Raw genomic sequence first — 23,814 nt, 5'->3', positions numbered from 1 at the left:
TGAAGTAACTTGGAAGTAGATTGAAGGAAGCTTAGAAGACAATTTGTACACATCAAACTCTCACATCTTAGGCAGATACTATTGAATACTATCCTGCTCATCTTAAGAAAAGGGTGCAGTGAACCTTTATATCCACCTGAGCAAGCAGGTGGGACTTTGGTTTAATAGTTCATTTATCAAGAAGCAAAGATGTACTTTCTCAATAGTCAACTAAATTGTCAAGTTAAATTGTTGTACTCGACTTCATAGTGAGTCATGAACCTACTATCTTCTGACACAGGCAGGACTCCTACCAACTGAGTTGTGAAATGCATTTAGGGAATCTAATCCATGAGCGGGATTGGATTTTCAAAGATTGGGAAAAATTGTTTAAATTTTAATTAGGTCTTTGTATATTCAGCATTTTGCAGCTCATAATATCCAAAATAATTGTTACAATAAACAGTAGAGGTTTCAATGGTACAGTGCTACCATAAGTATAGTAGCTGGTACTGACTGGTCCACTGATTTCTGGGCCATTGTTTTCCAAATATTTTATTAAATAACTACATTCTACCCTTCTTCCAATATATTCTTTACTTCTTTAAGCTTTTATAAAAATCCTTTAAAGTTATGATAATGTTACTGGAAACAGAACTTTTCATCCTTTTATGTTACTTTATGTTGCATGAGATTGCATCCAACAGTAATTTTAATTATATCGTACACAATTGAGAATCCTATGTTACGGGTTCTTTGATACCATGGCCTGTGTTGATAATGCTTTATATGTTTTTGGTTGCATTCAAATCACTGTGATGAGTTTTTCCTTTCAGTATATAAATACATCTTCAAGTGATCAGCTGGAAGTGGAATCTCCTGCATTAACTTCTACACCAGTATGCAGTCAAAAGGTTGTTTTAACTCCTCTGCATCGTGACCAAACACCTAAGGCTCAAAAAGAAAATGATGTGTCAGTATGCTTGTTAAGTTTTGATTATTTATTACATAACATTAATTATGTAATAAAGAAAACATCATTTAGAATTCCCCTAAATGTAGTATATTAAGTATTTTTGATAGAAAATTGTTGAGATAACTGATTTTCTGTCATAACTTTTGTTGATAATGTTTTGTAAGAGTGTTTTATATATTTATTTTTTTAAATTATGAAGAAATATCTGGAAAAGAAACATTTAAAATGTTAAAATGCACATCAAAAATGTTTCAAAAGGAGAAACCTAAAAAAACTCGTGAACATAGAGATACTTAGCTTTTAATTCCTCTGTTTTGAAATTGAAGCAGATAGATCCTTTTATCATTTATCTTTAGAATGTTTATAACTTGTGGATTGAAGGTGGGTACTTAATCAATGTTTTGTGAAGTATTGCATACTATTTTTCCTTTCAGGAATTATAGCCAATTTACAGGTTTAAGATCAGTAAATCTGTGTGTTCACATTGACAGAACTTAATAGATTTAAGGAAGTTTAAAAAGGATATGTTAATTTTTTAATGAAAGTTGGTAATTTTACTTTTCTTAATAAAACAGTTTCAGAACTCCAAATATCAGAAGATCGATATTAGAAGGATCCCCTAGAACACCCACACCTTTTAAAAATGCTCTCGCAGCCCAAGAAATCAAGTATGGATCCTTCAAAGTCCTGGTAAGAATGTCAATTTTATAATTATTGACTACATAAAGATTCATTTGAAATCCATTTTCAGAAATGTTTTGATCATGTTTTATTTCCTAACATTATTAGGCATCATCTCATCTTGCTGAAGATATACAAGATGTAATTAAACAGGAGACGGATGAATCTGAAATTATGAGTAGTTTCCATGAAAATGGCCAACCACTTTTAAAAAAAATTAAGCAAGAGGTAAGTTCTTTATTTAATTAAAAACAGAAAATATTAGAAATATTCAGTTCGGCAGCATTTGTGGGGAGAAAAATAGTTAACATTTCAATGTGGAGACCCATCAGAAAGATTAGAATTTTAAGATGATTGAAGTTATAGGACAAATGGAATAATAGTGGTAAGGTGAGGCCAGGTCATTTGGGCTAATGGGGCCAGTTTTGCTTTGTCTGTGTGAACTGTTGCTTATATTTAAACTACATAACGTGTCCAGCAAGTCAGGATCTACTAATGTAGAGACAAAATCTGAGCCAAAATTATGAATGAATAATTCACAATTATTATTTGGTATAAGTGTCATTCATGTGCACCATTGGCCCTTTTTGCAAGATTTAGGAAACGATTTAGAACTTATACTTTGGTGTATTTTTTTTGTGTGTCATGAAGGAATTTCTAACCATTGCACCTCTGGAAATATTGATAGAGAATTTACAAAAATATTAACATTAAATGGGGTAAAATTCTGGTCCCAATGTTATGTGCATCAAATTCTTTTGTAAGGTAGAAGGCCAGAAATGGGCTTATGTTAGTGCTATAGAATTTGAGACTTCCATTAATTGAAGGTAATCTTTTGGTATTTACTTCAACAGTCCCTCCCCTTAACTTTGTTGCTCTTGCCATTTTGCGCCCTGAACTCGTGTTCCAGTTATTGTGATAATTTATACATGTGTACAAATGCAAAGCTTTGGTCCTAATGTGAAATAAGTATGGTCAGAAAGTCTTGCAAGGCATGGAAAAACTTCCAGACTCAAATTATTGATATTTAATGAATATGTGATTTCTCTCTCTCATAACTTCTCATTAAACACTGGAATATTACAATATCTGCATATTACAATATGTATTGCTAGTTCACGTGGATAACATCATATCAATTTTCTGACTAATGCAAGTCTCAACCTCTTTACTTAAAATGTTAACAGCCCCTTTAAAATTGTTCCACTCCATTTTCAAACCTGTGTCCGTAGTTTCAGGATCAGGAGTTCCTGGTGGCCAGAGGGCACAAAGAACTCTAGGAGGCTCGTGACTTCAGAAGTTGGGTGATTGTGATAGCATGCTAATTGTAATTACTTAAACTGCTGTGAAGGTTCCATAAAACAGTTCTGTTGGTTCAGCTCACAGACAACTTCTGTTGTGTTTTATTCACTGCATCACTCTTTACATTGATGACCCCGATAGTCCAAATGACATTTTGGACCTCACCATTATGCTCATACTTCCAGTATTTTGGACCAAGCAGCCACAAGTCTGGTTAAAGCAGGTCAAAGCCCAGTTCCATCTACGCCAGATTACCATTGATACAACGAAGTACTACTATGTCGTTGCATCGCTGGACCTTTATCGGGGCATATTGTCAATTTCTTACCAGCTTCCAGCCAACAATGGTATGAACCCATCAAAGTCCTGCTCATATGTATTTTCGGCCTTTCCTGATGCACGACTTCTCCATATGGACGGCCTGGGTGACTACACTCCTTCCAAATTAATGAACAAGATGTTGGTGCTCATGAACGGATACTAGCCCTGTCTGATTTTCGAGCAACTTTTTCATGAGCATATACCAGAAGACAGCCATTTGCTGCTTGGAGACGAAGACTTTAATGACCCTTGTCGCTTTGCAGACTGTGCTGATGAGTTGTGGCACGCTAAGCGGCATGATAGACGTTTGGTGGCCATGTAGCAGTTCCTTGGCAAAGGGCATAAAATCTGCCCACTCTGGATAGTGGTGTTATGTCAGCAGACAGAGAGCAGTGGTGCTATTACCCATCAGAGATGGGGAGCTGTAGCCTGCCACTGCCATCCCCCTGCATACATCTTTGAAACGCCAAGGCCGGCCACAAGAACAACCTCCTTTTTCTCTGGGACCAACACTTAGGCATTGGTTCTTGGTTGATACTGAAGCAGAGGTTAGTGTGTTTTTATCCTCCAGCCCAGACAGACGCTCAGGAAAGAAGGGCTCTCTCACAGCCACCAACAACAGTAGCATCTAAACATAAAGGTTCCACTCAATTTTGGCTCGTCACGATTCAGCTGGTACTTCACAATTGCTGATGTATCACAACCATTCCTGGGAGCTGAGTTTTTGAAAGCACACTCTCTTCTAGTAGATTTCAAAGGTCGCTGCCTAGTTAATTCGAAGACTTTCGAGTCCCTCACCTTGCACCCCGCGGTGTTGCCCACAACTCACCTCGACTCGGTGATGCTCTCAGACAATGAATATACCAGAATCCTTGTAGAATTCCCCAGCATTATTACTCCGCAGTTCTTGATCGCTGAAACATAGAGTACAGGACCACCTTCTGACTCATGGATGTCCCCTGCATACTCAAGCTTGCAGGATACTTCTGGATAAAATGCGGTTGGCTAAAGACAGATTCCAACACATGGAGGAAATGGGGATTGTTCGCCGCTCCAACAGCCCTTGGGCATCTCTGCTGCATATGGTACCTAAGGCTTCTGGAAAGTGGAGACCTTGTGGGGTCTATCGGTGTCTGAATGACATCACTGCGGCAAATCACTACCTGGTTCCCCATATACAGGATTTCTCTACGATCCTTTACGGCGCTAAGATTTTCTCCAAAATTGACCTGGTGCACGGGTACCATCAGATCCCAGTTCACCTGGAAGACATTCCTAAGACTGCCTTGATTACCCATTTGAGCTACTTGAATTACTCTGTATGCTTTAAAAAGCGCAGCCCAGACATTTCAACTCCTAATGGACACAGTTACTTGGGGCCTGGATTTCGTATTCCTTTATTTGGACAACATTCTTATCACCAGGCACTCACAGCAGCAGTACCGGGCCCATCTCTGTCAACTATGTCAGCGGCTAGATGACCATGAGTTAGTGATCAACCTGGCCAAATACCTGTTTGGCCTCACATCAATCAATTTCCTTGGCCACCGCATCAGTCAGCACAAAGCGGTCCCACTACCTTCCAAGGTGAAAGGCATTTGCACATTTCCAGAATCTTCTACCATTAAAGGCCTGCAAGAATTTTTTTGGAATGATTAACTTAAACCATCGTTTCGTGCCAGCTGCAGTCACAGTTATGCAGCCACTTTTCAAACTCTTGTCTGGACATCCCAAGGAACTGAAATCGAATGACGAGGCCACGGCCGCATTCGGGACTGCCAAGGGAGCGCTAGAGAGAGCCACTATGCTCGTGCACCTAAGGGCTGATGTGCCAATAGCTCTGATGGTGGATGCGTCAGGCACTGCAGTAGGCAGGGTCCTGGAGCAGCTCATCAGCGGCATCTGGAAACCCCTAGCTTTCTTTAGTTATCAATTGAGACCATCAGAGCAAAGGTACAGAGCTTTTGACAGGGAGCTCCTTGCCCTCTGCTTAGCCATACGGCATTTTTGTTATTTCTAGAGGACAGAGTGTTCACGGTCTACATGGATCTCAAGCTGTTGAGTTTTGCCTTTGCCAATATGTCAGATCTGTTGTGGTCCACACGACAATGTCAACTCTCCTACATTTTACAGTTTATGACTACAATAAAACATCCCCGGGAAGAACAATCTAGTCATTGACACGCTATTCTACACCACCATCGCTTCCCTCCATTCGCCTGCTCCCGGTATGGACTACAAGACTTTGACAGCACCTCAGCAGGAAGATGAAGAGATGGCCACGTATCGCACTGCCATATCAGGACTGAAATTGGAGAACATGCGTTTTGGTCAAGCAAATGCCTAGCTACTTTGTGACATATACACCGGCCAACCAAAGCTCATTGTACCTACTGTGTGGCGATGTCGGGTGTTTGATCCCATACACAGTTTGGCTCACCCTTCGATTAGGACAGAAGAAGATGGGCAAATTCATGTGACACAGCCTGAGCAAGCAAGTCAGTGCCTGGGCAAGGATATGCATCCAGTGCCTGACCTTAAAAGTTCAGCACCACACCAAAGCCCCACTACAGTTTTTTGCACCCATGCAGTGCATGTTTGATATCATCCACATGGATATCGTTGGCCTGTAAACAGCCCCCCCTCCCCCCGTCCAAGGGCGCTATTCATCTCTTCACAATAGTAGGCAGGTTCACAAGATGGTCAGAGGATGTCCCACTCTCCGACACCTCTGCCTCAGCTTGTGCAAGAGTCTTCATCGCCAATTGGATAACGCATTTTGGACTATCCATGCATATCTCCTCTGGCAGAGGAGTTCACTTTACGTCCGGGTTGTGGTCCATAATCATACAGTTGCTGAGCATGCAACTGCATCGATTGGCAGCCTATCATCCCCAGTCCAATGGCTTAGTGGAACTTTTTCACTGTCATATGAAAACGGCTCTCATGGGACATCTTAAGGGACCAGATTGGATAGATGAACTGCCTTGGATACTTTAAGATATCTGTACTGCACTGCAGCATTGGTTTACTGAGCCCCCCTTATGGTCCCAGAGGATTTAATTCTGGCAGTATGTGGGCAGCAGGAATCTCCCACTTCATTTCTCACACACTTAAAGGAGAAGGTGGATACACTAGCGCCTATTCTGGTCACCCGGCATGGGTCTATGATTTCATACATTCCACCTGAACTCAGGGACTGCCTTATGTATTCATGTGCAGGAATACGCATTGGACGCCTTTGCAATGGTCATATGCAGGTCCTTTCAAGGTGTTACGAAATGGCAGCTCCACGTTTGTTAAAGGCATTAACGTCAGGCAAGAAATGGTTTTGGTATATCACCTTAAGCCACCACATATGGACCTAAATCAGCCAGTACGGGTGGCATTCCCCCGGCACAAGGGGCGTCCAACGGCTCATTCGTCACCTCCGAACTCCGGTTCTGTTGTGGGGGGGGGGGGGTGTTATGTGGCGAACCACACCATTCCATTATTGAACCGGCATCCATAGTTGTGGGCCTCCGAAGGATCAGGAGGTCCTGGTGGCTGGTGAGAAACGCATGACTTCAAAGATCGGGAGATTATGAGAGCAGGCTAACTGTAATTATTTAAACTGCTGTGAAGGTTCCATAAAACAATTCTGTTGGTTCAGCTCACAGACAACTTCTGTTGTGCTTTATTCACTGCCCTACTCGCTACAAGCATTTGTACAGTAATGTAACTCAAACTCATTTCTACTTTGTTTTTTTTGTTTTCAGCTTGCATACTTTATACATGTGTGGTTTCTATACTAGTACTTCATTTGGAAAAGATGTAAGATTTATACTTGTGAATACTTTGAATTCTCACAATTATTTTACAATCAAGGGGAGCAGTAAATGTATGATGAAAGGTCATTGTGTTATTTTTATTTCAGATGTCTAGCTTCTCCAACATTTTGCTTTCTTTTAATAAAAATTAAAGTTTGACTTCAAGTTTGTTAGGATTTTTGTTGATTCTATTCATGTGATAAGATGTTGATCTGTACCATTGATAGCACATACAACTTGGATTTGGAGAAAGCTCTTTATTTTGCAAATGAATTAACATAGATCTTCAATCTCAATGAATATCCCTGACAATCATTTATGCTACTTACATTTTCTTATACTGTTTCCTGTCTTTGGTTGGACATTACTCAGATCAATTGGTGCTTATGCTATTGCATATTCCATTGACTTTCTGTACCATGCTAGTCGGAATCTCACTATTAATGCAAACTCCTTGCAATTTTTCTTGCAAGGACTCTTTTTAATAAAAACACAAAATGAAAACAGTATTTGCATTTGAATCTTACACAGTTATCTTTGAAATTTGCTAATTATATGGTAAGTCCAGCAAGTATCATTTACTCAGCTAGGTTAGGTGGTCAAGTACCCAAGTCAGGTTGATGTGGTGATAATGCTAGCATCCACCTTGAGCTGTTAAAATGCTATGCAAGGATGAATGAATAGAACCCAGTATAGTCTCGTCTGTTGGTGATAATTAAATTTGATGGGACCAGTTTAATTTCCGATCTTTCAGCATAATGGGTTTTCTCCATCATTTTATGCTTCTTCCCTACACAATAACCTGGCCTTGGGTTCAACATACATTTTTATCGTGACTAGACAACATTTAATGTTAAAAGCCTCAGAAATGTCTACTGGAATCCTCTTTCTTTGTTTTTTTGAAGGATATAATAATAACAGCTGATACCACTTCAAAGGTTACATCAAAAACATTACTTTGAAGGTTAAAGTGTGAGTAAAGGTTGAAAGATCTGCGAGATATAATTGATGGAAATAAGTGTGAGACCAAAAGTCTTACATTTTAATTCAGTTTTCCCTGAATGTCCAGAATTTAAAAAAAAAATGTTGCAAGAAATATTTATGATTATTAATTTTGACTTTGTGGTAATAAAATTAATTTTCTAGAAACAATTCAAATGTACATGGAGACATTCATTCAGAAAATTAGGATAATTATGTCCTAATAATTATATAGCTTGATGTTTTATTTAAAATCTCTCGCAGTGAGTTCCAGTAATTTGCAAATTATTTTTAGGTGGAGTCTCCTGATAAGAAAATGAGGAAGTTTTTTACATTGGCACCTTGGGAAAGAGAACATTTGAATACTCAGTTATTCTCCCAAAGTCCTTTAGAAGAAGTACCTGTAAGTATGTTAATCCTTTCTAATCCATTTCAAAGAATTAAATAAGCAATGGCATCATCAATTGTCAGCTGTTGTAAAAATAGGGGAAATATGGAAAAGCTTTGTAATTATTAACTTACTGAAAATAATTCAAAATCTTGATATAGAATGTCATATATAAATAACATTTGTTCTTCAAGAAGAAGAATGAGAACAACATATTATTTATAACTCGTCCATTAATTTGAAACTATAAAAGTACTGGAGAAACTCATCAAGTCATGCAGCATCTATGGAATGTCATGTACATCTAATATCTATTGAATTAGCCAAGTATATCTTCATTCAAATTTCTCATGAAGCAACTTGTATTTTGTAAATATTATCCAAAAGATATAAAGGGGACTATTAGCAAAAGTTCAAAGTTTAGATTTATTGTCAGAGTACATACATGACATCACATACAACCCTGAGATTCTTTTTCCTGTTGGCAAAGCAGAATTACCACTTATTGGTAGTTGCAAAAAAATACTGTATTTAACATTCATACGTAAACAAATAAAGGAATGTCAACAACTGACTGTGCAATACAGGCAGAAAAAAATGAACAATGTGTAAAAATAAGAGTCCTTAAATAAGTTCCTGATTCAGTTTGATGTTGAGGGGGCTGATGGTGGAGGGGTAGCAGCTGTCCTGAACCTGATGCTGTGAATCTTGTGGCACCTAGACCTCTTTCCTGATGGTAGCAGCGAGAACAAAGCAAATGATAGGTTATGCGCATCCTTAATGATTGCTGCTGCTCTCCACTGAAAACATTCCTTTGATGGTGGGGGTGGGGGAGGTGTGAGGGATGGTTTACCTGTGATGTCCTAGGCTGTGTCCACTACCTTTAACAGAGCTTTATGCTCAGGAGATTTGGTGTTCCCATACCAGACCATGATGCAGTCAGTCAGCATACTTTCCACCACCAGCATGTAGAAAATTGCCAGGGTTTCTTATGTCATACCAAACCTCTGCAAACTCTTGAGAAAGTAGAGGTGCTAATATTCTTTCTTCACAATGTCATGATGAGTTGGGTCCAGAAACGATCCTCCGAGATAGTGACTCCCAAGAACTTAAATTTGCTCACACTCTCCATTTCTCATCCCCAATGATCACTGAATTGTACACCTCTAGTTTTCCCTTTCTGAAGTCAACAATCAGTTCCTTAATTTTGGTGGCATTCAGTGCGAGGATGTTGTTCATGCATCATTCAGTCCACTTTTCATTCTCCCTCCTGTAGGCAGACTCATCACCCCTTTTTATATAGTCCACTGATGTGGAATCATCAGTGGATTTGTAGATGATGTACAGAGAAGCACAGTCATAGGTGTATAGCGAGTAGAGCAGGGGTGTTCTGGTACTGATGGAGATTGTAGAGATGATCTTACAATCCTTACTGATTGTAAGTTGGAGGTGAGGAAATCCATGATCCAGTTACACAGTGGGGTGTTGAGTCTTTGGTCTTGGAGTTTGTTGATCAATTTTGAGAGGATGATAGTGTTGTATGCCAAATTGTAGTAAATTAAGAGCATCCTGATATATCCATCTTTGCTGTCTAGGAGTTCCAGGGCTTTGGTAGAACTAGTGAGATGGCATCTGCCGCCGTAGACCTGTTGCTAAGGTAGGCGAATTGGAATGGATCCATGCCGCCACTCAGACAGGTTTCAAAACCCTTCGTTGTTGTTATGAGTGCCACTAGTCAATAGTCATTTAGCAAGTTACCACACTCTTCTTGGGCACTGGTACGATTGACGTATGTTTGAATTGGGTGGGTTCCACACCTTGAAGGAGTGATGTTGAAGATATCAGTGAATACATTGGCATGTTGGTCAGCACAGGTTTTAATAATCAGCCAGGTACTCTAGCCAGACCAGATGCTTTCCTCGGATTCACTCTCCTGCCTTCGTCTGCACGTCATCCTCGGGTACAGCCAGGAGAGGATCATCAGGGGACAGTGGTGGTTTTTCCTTGTTCTTGTGGTCGCATCAGGTGTAAAAGGAATTGAGATAATCTGGGAATTAAGCTTTGCCGTCTCCTACCGGATTTGGTTTTGTAGTAAGTTATGTCATTTAGGCCTGCACAGCTGTTGAGTGTCCTTCATTGTTTGCATTTTTGTCCGGAAACTCCACTTCCCCCAGGAGATGGTTTTCCCCCATAGGTCGTACCTATTCCTTCTCTTGTGATCGGGATTTCTAGACTTGAATGCCTGTGATCTGGCTCTCCGCAGGTTCCAGATTTTATTGTTCATCCAGGGCTTCTGGTTGAGGAAAACTGAACAATTTGGTGGGACACACTCGTCCACAGCTATTTTGATAAAGTCTGTGTCAGTCCTGGTGTAATCATTCAAATACTCAGCTGAGTCCTTGAAAACCGCTCAATCTGCTGACTTGAGAAAGTCCTATAACCTTTATTCACCTTCCTGTGACTACCTTCTAGCTGTCCATATCTCAGGTACGAAGACAGAAGGAGCACAGACAGATGATCCGACTTGCCAAAATGTGGTCTCAGGAAAGAACAGTAGGTCTTCCTTATCTTGGTGTAGCAGTGATTCAATGTGCTGGGACCTCTGGAACAGCAGGTTACTTGCTGGTAGTTGCATAGAGTTTTTTGAGACAGGCCTGGTTAAAGTCGCTGACTAAGATTTGTAGTGCATCAGGGTAGTTTGTCTTTTGTTTACTGACCACATCATGCAAAGTCTGTAGTTAAACAAAATTAGTTAAGGCAATTTTCTCATGAAGATACAGTGCCTTTCACTCTTGGGTGGATACAGAATCAGAATTTATTGTTACGAAATTCTATTGTTTTGCAACAATATCACAGTGCAAACAACACATTTCAAAATAAATAAAATAAATTAAAAATAGTACAAGGATAAGAGAGACAAAGTGAGGAAGTGTCTGTGGTTCTTCGTTCTTTCAGAAATCTGATGGCAGCAGGGAAGAAGCTGTCCATATGCCGCTGAGTGGTTGCCTTCAGGCTGTTGTTCCTTTTTCCTGATGGTAACAGTGAAGAGAACATGGTCTGGGTGGTGGGAGTCCTTGAGGGTAGAGGCTGCTTTCTTAAGACACCGCCTTGTGTAGATGTCCTCAATGGAGTGAAAACTGCTACTCGAGATGTTGCAAGCTGAATTAACAACCCTCTAGAGTTTTTTCCCTATCCTGAGCTTTGGTACCTCCATACCAGACAGTGATGCAACCAGATAGAATGCCCTCCACCGTAAACCTGTAGAAAATGTTGAGATTCTTTGGTGATATACCGAATCTCTTCTAACTCCTCACAAAGTAAAGTTGCTGATGAGCCTTGGTGATTGCATCGAAATGGACACTTCAGGATAGATCCTCAGTGATGTTGACACCGGAATTTCTTGACCTTGTCCACTGCTAACCCATTGATGTGGACTAGTTCATGTTCTGATTTCCACCTGAAGTCCACAATTATCTCCATGTTTTTGCTAACATTGAGTGCAAGGTTGTTGCTGTGATGCCCCTCAACAAGCTGATCTGTCTCCCTCCTGTACGCTATCTCACTGCCGTCTATGATTCTGCCAACAACCGTGGCGTCATCAGCAAATTTGCAGGTAGCATTTAAATTACGCCAAGCACATTGTCATGGTGAATGATTACCAGCACTTGCATGAACTGGTAGAATGACGATAAAAGTAGAAAATACTGAAGATCAGACAGCACCTGTGGGAAGAGAAAAATAATTAAAATTTGAAGTTGGAGTTCCTTCACTAGAATTAGCAAAGTGATCTGACTAAGGCTCTCCAATCTATCTTTCTTTCCACAGATGCTACCTTACTTTCTGAGTGTTTCCAGCATTTTCTGTTGTTATTTCAGATTTCTAGCACTTGAAATTTTTTTACACAGTGAAGTAGAATGACAAACTTGGTGCTTTTAGTCCATGGCTACATGGAATGAGATTTGCAACACAAAACTGGGCGAGCTATGGTTGCCTTCAACCTTGTCTTTCTTTATGGTTTATTATCAGATTATTCTGAATCGGATGTGCATTCAGGAGATGGCTGGTTAAATAAAGTAACAGGAGTGATGTAAAAAACATGACGTGATGTGTTCTGAGTTTGTAAGGAAGGACAGGCAGGGGATGAAACATAAATGTAGTCAGAGGGTTTAAAAAGTATCTATTTCAACACTAGAAGTATTGGGAATAAAGGAGATGAGCTTAGAGCAAAGATCAGTATGTGGAATGACGATGTGGTGGCCATTACAGAGTCTTGGCTGGAGGAAGGGCAGGATTGGCTGATGCAGGTACCAGGATACAGGAATAGGATGGGAGGGGAGAGAGTGGGGGGAGTAGCATTACTGGTCAGGGTTAGTTTCACAGCTATAGAAAGGGAGGACGCTGCAGTCTACCGAGTTGATGTTGGTATAATTTAGAAATAGGAAGGAAGTTGTCTATAGACCCCCCCAATAGCTCTCAGGACACCTAGGAGTAGATAAACAGACAGATTTTTGGAATGGTGCAGGAATTAATAGGGGTGATGTTATGTTATGGACACTTCCCTAATATTGACTGACATTTCCTGCTGACTGCAAGAGGGATGGATGGGGCTGAATTTGACAGGTGTGTTCAAGAATGATTCCTGACACAGTATGTGGACCAGCTGACGAGAGGAGAGGACATACTGGATCTAATTCTGTGTCATGAACCTAGTCAGGTGGCAGACCTCTCGATGGGGGAGCACTTTGGTGAGAGTGACCACAAACCCCCGAGCTTTAGCATAGCTGTGGATAAGGATAAAATTACACAAAATGGGAAAGTGTTTAATTGGGGAAGGGATAATTATGTTGGCAGGAACTAGTGAGAGTAAGTTGAAAGCAGTTGTTTAAGAGTGAAAGCACAGTAGTAATGTGGAAGAAGTTTAGGGACCACTTGTGCTGGGATCAGGATAGTTTGGTCCCATTGGGACAAGGAACCATGGTTGACAAAATAGGTGAGGTAGCTAGACAAGAGAAAAAAGGAAGCATACATTAGAAAATAGGAAAGGCTCATGAGAAGAATATGATAGCCAGGAAGAATCTTAAGAAAGGACCTTGGAAAGTTCAAAGGGCCTTAGCATGTAGGATTAAAGAGAACCCCAAGGTGTTCTATGTGTATGTGAAGGATGATGAGAATGAAGGTCAGGCCACTAACGGATAAAAGAGGCAACATGTTCCTGGAGGCAGAGGAGGTTGAGGAGGTCCTCAATGAATACTTTGCTTCAGTATTCACAAGAGAAAAAGTCTTTGATCAGGGTGAAGTTGGAATAGAACAGAATTGTATGATGGACGATATTGAGATAAGGAAGAGGAAGTGTTGGATCTTCTTTAAAGAAAATAAGATGGCTAAGTTCCCGGAGCCAGATGTGATATACCCCAGGTTTCTGTGGGAAATGAGAGAAGAGATAGCTGCGGCAGCAAGGGAGGTGCCGGAGGATTGGAGAATGGCAAATGTAGACCCCTTGTTTAAAAAAGGTATTAGGGAGAATCCTGTGAATTATAGACCAGTGAGTCTTATGTTAGTGGTGTGCAAACTATTGGAGACGATTTTTAAGAATAGGATCTGTGAACATTTGGAAAAGTGCAATCTACTCAAGAAGTCATCATGGCTTTGTAAAGGGAAGGTCGTGCCTCATGAGCCTAATTGAGCTTTTTGAGGAGGGAAGGTAGTGCGGTAGATGTGTACTAAATAGATTTTAGTAAGGCATTTGACAAGGTCAACCAGGAGAGAGTCATTCAGAAAATTATGAAAAATCAGAAAATCACGAGACATGGGATCCATGGAACCTTGGCAGTGTGGATAAAAATTGGCTTGCATGTAGAAAGCAGAGAGTTGTATTGGACAGAAAGTATTCTACCTGGAGGTCAGTGTCTAGTGAAATTCCGTAGGGAACTTTTCTCGGATCCCTGCTCTTGGTGATTTTTATATATGACCTAGATGAAGAGGCAGAAGGATGGGTCAGTAAGTTTGTGGATGATACGAAGGTTGGAGGAATTGTGAATGGTGCTGAAGTTTGTCATAGGTTGTTGCATAAGGATATAGACAGTATCCAGAGTTGGGTGGAATAGTGGCAGAGGGAGTTCAATCCGGATAAGTGTGAGGTGATGCATTTTTGATAGGCAAACCAGAAAGATGAGTACAGGGTTAATGGTCAGTTACTTAAGAGTATGAAGAGAGAAGAAAATGGCATTCCTTGAAGAGACTTAGCAGTAGAATAGTAAGATGATCCCACTCATAACCTTCCTTTCTTATTTTCTTATCAGATTTTAAAATCTACAGGCATTTGTCTCCACATTACTTCCCCAAGCTCTGCCAATATTTCCATCCATCTTTTCTCCAACTCATCAACTCCTCCTCCACTCATTGCTTCCCAGCTGCTGCCTCTTTCTGTTAGCTGTCTACTTAACATTCTCAGTCCTGATGCAGGGTTTCAACATCGACTATCCCTTTGCCACTGCAGATACACCCCTAACTTCCATATTCTTCTCGCAGTTTGTTTTATGCTCTAGAATTTCTGGACTACTGTTTTTCTTGTCTTTATCCTTCAAAATGATTTGTTATCACTTTAAATAATGTATACTTTGTTCAGTTAATCCCTGAGAATTAAACATGCTCTTTACTACTAGTCTTGATATAGGTCAGAACTGATTCTTTCTGCTCAGAATCCCATGTCTTTGGCAATATAGTACTGATGAATGACTCCATTTCCCTTCATGAAATGAGTGATCATTATCTTTTAATATTGTTTCTTTCCTTGCACAGTCAAGAATCTAATAAAATTCAAAAGTGGAAAGTTGATAGAATAGGATGATTCAAGAGGATGCTGAAGGTAAAAAAGGCTCCCAGAGGGCCTCCTTGTGCGCTGAAGGCTTCCTGAACATGTCGGAGGTTTGGATCTGGAGCTCAGATTGCCAATGGATTTAATAGGAGTCTATGCAGCTGCAGAGCAGAGGCTGCGGGAGCACTGGAGGGACACAATGACTCAGAAGGGACTCTCTTTTGCTTCTCTTTCTCTAATTGTTAGGGGCGCCAGACACACTAATAGCAACTCTGTTCTGCCTTACAGCAGGCAGAAGGCAATTTTGTGTGATATTACTTGTTCTGTACTCCTACATGACATGAAGTGAATCTTGAACTGGCATTTCCTGAGCTTTGCAATTCCCTCCCTCATCAGCCCTGCCTCCCAATGGTTTTTTATCGGAAGATTCTTCTGAACATCTTTGACTAGGATCAAGCATTTGATCAACTACCTTTGTTATCCTGTATTCTATAATAGAGCTGGATGTCAAACTTGAGAGGTTGGGATATTTTGCCACATTCAAAGCACAATATAAATGTATATTGTATAAGGAATGGTTTAAGACATTTCATTAAATTATGGAAGGTACTTCATGTAATGATTTATGATTTTGTCATTACTGATAAGATTTGCTTTTGAGTTTCCAATTGATTAGGAAATATTTTGATTTAAGGAGGAAAAGCAAATCCAGAGTTTCCTTGAATTGCTATCGCAGGCCTTTCATTTTAACCATAGTCTTCGAAAGATCTGAATGTTTCAGTTGGTGCAGCAGTTAAACACTAGATGCCAAGAAAGTTAATGAAAATGGGGAAATGAACAATTATTTTATTAAAATGCACTTCACTATTAATAAAAACTAATTTTCATCATAATTCTTATTCCAGATGCAAAATCTCCTGACTAGTTCTGTATTAATGATGCCTGTATCAGAGAAGACAGATGATATTCTCAACAAAGCTTTTACTGTACAAATGAGCAGTCCTTTACAGGTAAACATAAAATGTTAAGACAATATATAATGATAATGTTTATTGTCATATGCACCAAAATTCTTACTTGCTAAAACCAAATAGGCACTTGATATAACAATTAACTACAAGTGATATTAATTGAATAAATTAAAAATAAATCATAAATTTTGTTTTAACGTATGGGAATTTTGAAAAATTACCTACAGTACCAATATTGGTAAAACCCATTAAAATGCTTTCAGAATTTCCTTTAAGATTAAAGAACAAACAACCCCCAGGTGCAAATGACTGAATTTTTGTGCAGTTTGATTGTGTTATGAAGAATTCATAGGGAGCTACACACTGATCCATTAACATCCAATAGTGAATATCATAATTTTATAATGTGATTTAAATGTAAAAGGTAGTTTTTTAAATCAGGTTGTACAACATAGAAACAGGTCACCTCAAAGTATTCTTTGTTCCAGGGTAAACACTCCCAGCCTAATATTAGGTATTCAGGCTTCCCTTTGTGGTTTAAATTCAAGATAAAATGTACTGAATCAAAAGTGGTAATTGTCATAGTCGTCAAACCTGAAATGTGTTTTTTTTTCTTGCCTTTGTCTTTCTGGATGCTTTCCCTCTATTCATAGTTTTGAATTGAACTATTTATTATTACTCCAAGTCGAATGTTTGATTTCAATTTCTGCAATATAAAGACATGAGGTTTTGCAAATAGCTGATGCCAAACTTGGAGGAAGGCAATTACTCTTTGAATTTGTTATTTTTTTGGGGGGGCGGGGGAGGAGGAAGAGGGCACTATTTAACTTAATTTATTTAATTTGCATTTTTGAAAAATGTGAAAGCATTCAGGTAAATCCACTGAAGAAATGTGCATTTCACTTTTATCACTGCTTTACCAATTATTAATAGAACTGTTAAAAAACACATCTTCAAGAAAAAAGTATACTAAGCACCAAATTTATAAATAGATTAATACCATCTTTACAGCCATGATATAATTTCAACAGCTCAAATAAATTAGATCCAAATATACTCTATACTTGAATCAATTCTAAGGTGGAAAAGAACCATGATGGTGTAATTATTGTGTACATTCTGTCCTTGAATATGAAATGCTGGCAGCTGGACTCCTGTAATATATTTTCAGGTATCTCAGCTGGATTTGAGAAGTCCATGGACCTGGAACCCTGGTTAGCTGAAACTCTGTTCCAGAACTCCATAGAGCCAGTAAGAAATTCAAAATGGGAACAATTAAATTAACAATTGTTCTTTTTGTACTATTCTTTCCATTTTTGTTAATTGTACACTGTTTTCTGTAAATACTTTGAGATGACATTATTTATCAAAACATACCTTTATACTGAAGTAAAAAGAATTGAAACTAATGCAAAATTGAGATAACTATAATGGGTCGTCTAATGTTTTGTATCTCTTGGTTATGTATAGTAGAATCTTGAACAGAACATGTTAAACAGGATTTAAATGTTAGATTTTCCAAATATCCTTTTTTTTAATCTTTTCTTGTAGTTCGTTAATACTTGGGAGGCTGTGACATGTGGAAAAACTGAAGATCAACTTATTGTAACTGAGCAAGCACGGAAATACATGAACACCTTCTCTGCCAGAACTTTAGTGATGTAATTTTTTCCAACTAAGCATTAAGAAGTTTTGAAACACTTGTCGAGTCATGGTCAACGTTTCTTCTCATTAAATTTCCATTGGTGGATGTAGTATAACAAAAATGTCTTGCAACAATTCAGAATGTCACAAAATGCATTCTTCACTAAGTAGGTTTCAGAAAACAAATATCAGATTTATTTACAAGATGCTTGAAGTTACAAAAACACTCTATATTTAACAAAAACTTTTGAATTCTATTTTCAAATATGGAGAACAAATTGGAACATATCAGTATTTCTTTTGTATTGATGGCAGAAAAGCAATTGGTCTCTGCAAGTACCTGATTGCTATAATTTAAACCTGTAAGTTAAAATAAATTAAATTAAATGCACTGATGACAAAATAGAGATATAGCATTACTACAAACCAAATTAGATGGTTGGGGGGGTGGGGGGGAAGAATCAAGCTTTTCAAGATATAAAACTGGGTTTGAAGTATTGTTTTGTTTGCTCTTTTTTTCGTCTGAATTCGAGCCATATTATATAAACATACACACACACATAAATATATATTATATATGGGCACGTGTGTGTGTGTATTTGTGTAGCTTGCATAATACTGATACTGTATGTAAAAAAAAAAGTTTTATGTATGAAAAATGTATATTTTATTCAATAAGTTAATTTTGTAAATGCCAAATGGATGATGTGCTGCTAAAGACTTTAGCATGTAGACGTGCTGCAGGAAATGGGCAGTGGAGTTATCAGAGAAAACGGTGTTAACTGATCAAAAATGCACTGGTAGATAGTATTTTTTAAACGCCTAGCATTTTCAAATACAAACTTTTTTGGGAAGTAAAATATTTTGTCTTATAATGACAACATGCATAAAATGCACCTTTTATATTGTGGGAGAACACTGATGTATTCACTAATTTTTTTTTACTATTGTCCCAATCATTTCATATTTAACTCAAGGCACTAGCCCAGATGTACTTTCAATTCATGCAAGATGTTTGGCTTTATTTTACTGTCATATCAACTGCCTCTGGCATACACGAACTAAACACTTTGTTTTAAAACACAATAGGTGATTGTCAAAATGTGCTGCCTTGCTATCAGCTAGGTGCAAATGAACTGCACTTACTTCTTGACTAAGGTTGTATATCAACTGCCGTGTACATAAAATAAACTGTTTTTCTACTGAAAATATTTGTGCCTTTATTTTGGAAACATGGAGGGATATAGAGTAGAACCCCAGCATTTCAAATTATATGTTAATGATTTTGGTTGAAAAAACTGCAGCAATACAAGAGTGAGAGGTACTGAATTAGTACTACAGTAAGATGTGTACATATAGTGTCCGTCATAATGTTTTGGACAAAGTCTTTTTTCCTTTATTTGCCCCTGTGCTCCAGTTTTAAATTTGAAATCGAAACAATTCACATTGAATTAAAGCATACATCCCAGATTTTATTCAAGGTTATTTGTATACATTTTAATTTGACAGTGGAGAAATTACAGCACTTTTTATATGTAGTTCCCTTATTTTAGGGCAGTATGATGTTTGAGACATTTAGCTTCACAGGGGTTTGTGATTACTAATATATCTTTAATTGTTTTATTGGTGCAGGTATAAGAGAGCTAGGCTTGCTTCTAAGCTTTTGATCACCTTTGGAGTCTGTAGTTGCCATTTTTCAACACCTGGATCAGAGTTGTTGCAATGAAAGTCAAAGAAGCCATGATGAAGCTGAAATAAAACAGTAAGAGACATTGCCCAAACCTTAGGATTATCAAAATCAACAGGTTGGAACATTATTAAGAAGAAAGAGTGTACTGGTGAGCTCAGTAACCGCAAAGGGACTGGTAGGACAAGGAAGACCTCCAGTGCTGATGACGGAAAAATTCTCATAATGAAGGTAGTCTGGAACATAAAGATTGCTATTGTTACAACCAATAAAATTCCACAGGAAGTTGCTCCCACCAGTAAACTTAAATACTACCTATTTGCTGCATGAAAATAACAAAAATAAACCCAAAACATTCCCATTGCTGTAAAGAGGAAATAAGGTCAGGATATTACCAAAGAATTGATTCTGAAATCTGCTTGCAATCATCTTTGATTGCAATGCCTCATTCAGAAAGCATTTGTTGGATCATTTTTGCCCTGATCTGTCACAAAAATTCTTTTTTAATTTGCTTCTCTTTTATGGTAATTATCAGTGACAATTATCTAGTGAGAAATGGATTATGATTATCTGTGATTATAAATCTCAGTTTTCAATTTGGATCAGAGATGGGTACTTCATTCATTTTTAAATTTAATTTGAATGGTTACCAATATGTATTTAAACTTACTCCCCTCTAAGCTTTGAAAACCTTCCTTGCTGTCTACAATGTCTCCAATCTTAGTGTAGTCAGCAATCTTGCTGATCTAATTTTCTATATTATCATTCAGATCATTGATATAGATGACAAATAACAATGGTTCACCACTTATCTCTGGCTTCTCCCGTCCAGCCATTGTTGAATCCAGTTCACTACTTCACTATGAATACCTAGCGTATGAACCCTCCTGACTAACCTCCCATGTGGGACCTTGTCAAAGGCCTCACTAACAACATCCACAGTCTTCTTCGTCTACTTTCCTGGTAACCTCCTTGAAAAACTCCACAAGGTCGATTAAACACGACCTGGCACGCTCAAAGCCATGTTGACCATCCCTAATCAGTTTCTGGCTATCCAAATAATTGTATATATGATCTCTTGGAACACCTAATAATTTACCAACTTCTGACATCAGGCTCACTGGCCAATAATTTGCATAGTTACTTTTGGAGCCTTTTTTTTAAACAATGGAACAATGTGAGCTACCCTCCAATTTTCCAGCACCACACCAGTGGCTAAAAACATTTTAAATATTTCTGCCAGACCCTCTGCAATTTCTACACTAGCCCCCTTCAATATCCAAGGGAATATCTTGTCAGGCCCTGGGGATTTATCCACCCTTATTTGCTTTAAGACAAGAACCACTTTCTCCTCTAATCTGTATAGGTTCCATGACCTCACTCCTTACTTCCCATGACTCTGTCCATTTCCTGAATGAATACTGATGAAAAAAATAATTTAAGATCTCTCCCACCTCTTTCGGCTCCATACAAAGCTGAGCATTTTGATCTTCAAGGGAACCAAATTTGTCCCTTATTATTCTTTTGCTCTTAATAAACCTGTAGAAATCCTTAGGATTTTCCTTCACATTGTCTGCAAAGCAACCTCGTCTTTTAGCCTTCCAGATCTCTTTCTTGAGGTTTTTCTTGTGTTTATTATACTTAGGTACTTCAGTTGCTCCATGTTGCCTATTCCTGATGTACACCTCTCTCTTCTGCCAAACCAGATCCTTAATATCCCTCAAAAACCAAGGTTCCCTATGCCTGCTAACCTTGCCTTTAATCCAGATAGGAACATGGAAACTCTGAACTTCCAAAATTTCATCTTTGAAGGCGTGGTCTCATTAATTCTAATACAGCTGAATAATGATGTCGCAGCTTTTGTACCCAATACTCTGTCCTATGCAGTCAAACTTGTCAGCTGTCTACCATTTTGTCCACGATTTGCCACTTTCAAAGGAACTATGCACCCCTTGGTTGCTCTGTTCTCCAACATCCTCCAGGGCTCTGCCATTCACTGTGTAAGTCCTCACTAGTTTGACTTACCAAAGTGCACCACACTTGTCAGTATTGAATTCTATTTGCCACCCTTTAGCTCACCTTCCCAACTGATCTTGATCCTGTTGTAAAGCTAAATGTCCTTCCTCACTGTCCCTTACACCATCAACTTTGGTGTCATCTGGAAATTTACTAATTATTTCAACTACATTGCTATCTAAATTGTAAATATAGATCCTTAACAGTGGAGCCAAGCAGCGACACCTGTGGCTAAAAACATTTTAACACTTTTTACAGCCCTCCAATCCGAGAAATATCCCTCCTCTACTACCCTCGGAATTCTTCCACTAAAATTTTTAATCAAGTGGGTCAACGCACCAGAGATCTAATCTTCCAGATTATGCAGGATGTTGTCAAAGGCCTTGCTAAATTCCATTGCCCTGTCCTCAGCAATTCTCTGTTATTTCCTCAGAAAACTATCAGATTTGTGAGACACGATAGCTTTGCACAAAGCCAATCCACCTCCTCTTGATTGATGAATTTAAATGAAGTGCCTTGGCATATTTTACTGTGTTAAATGTGTTATATATAAATGCAAGTTGTTGCTGGTTTAGGCATAAGGCCAACAGCCGACACTCCTTTTAATTTCAATTTGACTGCATCAAATCTATTTGAATAGAACTTAAAACAATTAAGTTGTAAACTATGCTTTCCCTCAACCTTATTTCTTTCTCCAAGCAATCCTAATATTTTAATTAAGCATTAGTCCAAGATATTAATAATTAAAATTTACCACACAATTTTTTATTTCATGCAAGTGAGTATCACTGGTAACACCCACATTTCATGTCCCTCACTAATTAAAAAGTCACAATTAAAGCCAAAGGAAGAGTTGAGGAGTTGGCAACGCTGAGAAAACAGTATTGTTTCATACTGGACTCTCGAGTATGTTAATGTGGGAACAGTGGAGTTGGGATCTGAGGTCTCTGGTGAGAAACGGGAAAACACAGCAGGGTTGAGAGTTGGTTATTGGCAGAAAGCAGTAAGTGGGAATAAAATGATCTTCTCAAATTGGCAGGAAGTGACTGGTGAAGTGTGGCAGTGATCCATATTGGCCCTTTGTTATAATTGAGAGAGAGAGAAAACCAAGAACCCTATTTCTAAGTTTGCCAGTGATATAAAACTAAGTGGGACTGAGAGGTGGGTATGTGTGCAGGAGCTTCAAAGTGATATCATCAAACTGAGTCGGTGTGCAGGAACACCACAAGGCCTCGGGGAAGCAGCAGATCAGTGCAGGGTTCCAAAATGGGCAAACACCTACCCGGCCCAACCTTTTATTAAAGGTGACTATGATGTGGAATTACAATGGAAAGAGTCGAGGAGCAGCAAGTGAAGTAAAATTCTTGGAATTTTTGACAGACATCTGGATAATTGTGAGGGCATATATATAAATATGAAGATAAAGGAAGCATGTGGCAGATGAAACATGAAATTAATATTCAAACCAGGGAGATGAGGTGGAGGAAGTCAGTGGCCCAGCCCCCAGAATGATCTCTTGATGTTATTGACACAAAACCCATGTTCTGTATATTCTGTGACTGAGGCTATTAGAAGCAGGCCATTTGTCCACTAGTCCATGCTACTGTTTGTATTTTGCTCATTGCTTCTCCCATTTTTCCTTTCTAAATCTGTCAGTAAAATAACTAACACTGGATAATATTTAAGCTTTGTACATGCTCCTCCAAGAACAGAGAATGTAGTTGTGCTTAATATTCATGGCTTGTCCTGTCAACTATTGTATTCTTTTGGGGCTTTTGCACTTTGGATCAGTTTTGGGCAGGAATTTGCAATGGAAAGAGTCAGGAAGAAAGTTTATGAGAAAATGCAAGTTTGGAAATATTTGATGCGATTAGCTCAGCCCTCTGTATTTAGGGCAGTAATTAGTGAAGCAGTAAGTACAACACCATTACAGTGCCATCAACTCAAGTTTGAATCCACTGCTGTCGGTAAGGAGTTTATACATTCCCCCTGTGTCCATGTGGGTTTCTTCCAAATGCTCTGGTTATATACTCTATATCAAATAAAATACAAACACCTCAAAGTGTTTCAGTTAATAGAACCAAAATATTATCAATATATTCACTCTATCAGTAAAATATTTTCACCAGAATCAGGGAAGACATTACCTTCGGAGCACAAGGCATCCATGGACATGCTCACAGCTGCCAATTTAAAACATTTTGTAGCATAGCTAATTGGAAGGATAGTATAATGCATTAATTTA

At 38.7% G+C, this 23,814-nt stretch overlaps 1 protein-coding gene across 9 annotated transcripts in view; it reads left to right on the top strand.

Annotated features, from left to right (window-relative positions):
* Positions 1–19,075, top strand: part of myb (v-myb avian myeloblastosis viral oncogene homolog) — a 35,812-nt gene extending 16,737 nt beyond the window's left edge. For 7 of the 9 annotated variants that reach the window (XM_069887265.1, XM_069887266.1, XM_069887264.1 and 4 more), the window contains 6 exons: positions 816–952; positions 1,531–1,645; positions 1,745–1,864; positions 8,345–8,452; positions 16,157–16,261; positions 17,774–19,075. In XM_069887265.1, coding sequence (XP_069743366.1) covers positions 816–952; positions 1,531–1,645; positions 1,745–1,864; positions 8,345–8,452; positions 16,157–16,261; positions 17,774–17,887 — 699 coding nt within the window. In that variant the 3' untranslated portion in view covers positions 17,888–19,075. Of the gene's footprint in view, positions 1–815; positions 953–1,530; positions 1,646–1,744; positions 1,865–8,344; positions 8,453–16,156; positions 16,262–17,393; positions 17,474–17,773 lie in introns of those variants that run through there. The other 2 variants (XM_069887263.1, XR_011340686.1) reach the window with 2 other exon arrangements.
* Positions 19,076–23,814: the final 4,739 nt, after the last annotated feature.

This window comes from Narcine bancroftii, chromosome 6 (assembly GCF_036971445.1).
Source record: "Narcine bancroftii isolate sNarBan1 chromosome 6, sNarBan1.hap1, whole genome shotgun sequence".
NCBI classification, from domain to species: Eukaryota; Metazoa; Chordata; class Chondrichthyes; order Torpediniformes; family Narcinidae; genus Narcine; species Narcine bancroftii.
Note: the sequence above shows the minus strand (reverse complement) of the source record. Positions and strands in the feature narration are given on the sequence as shown.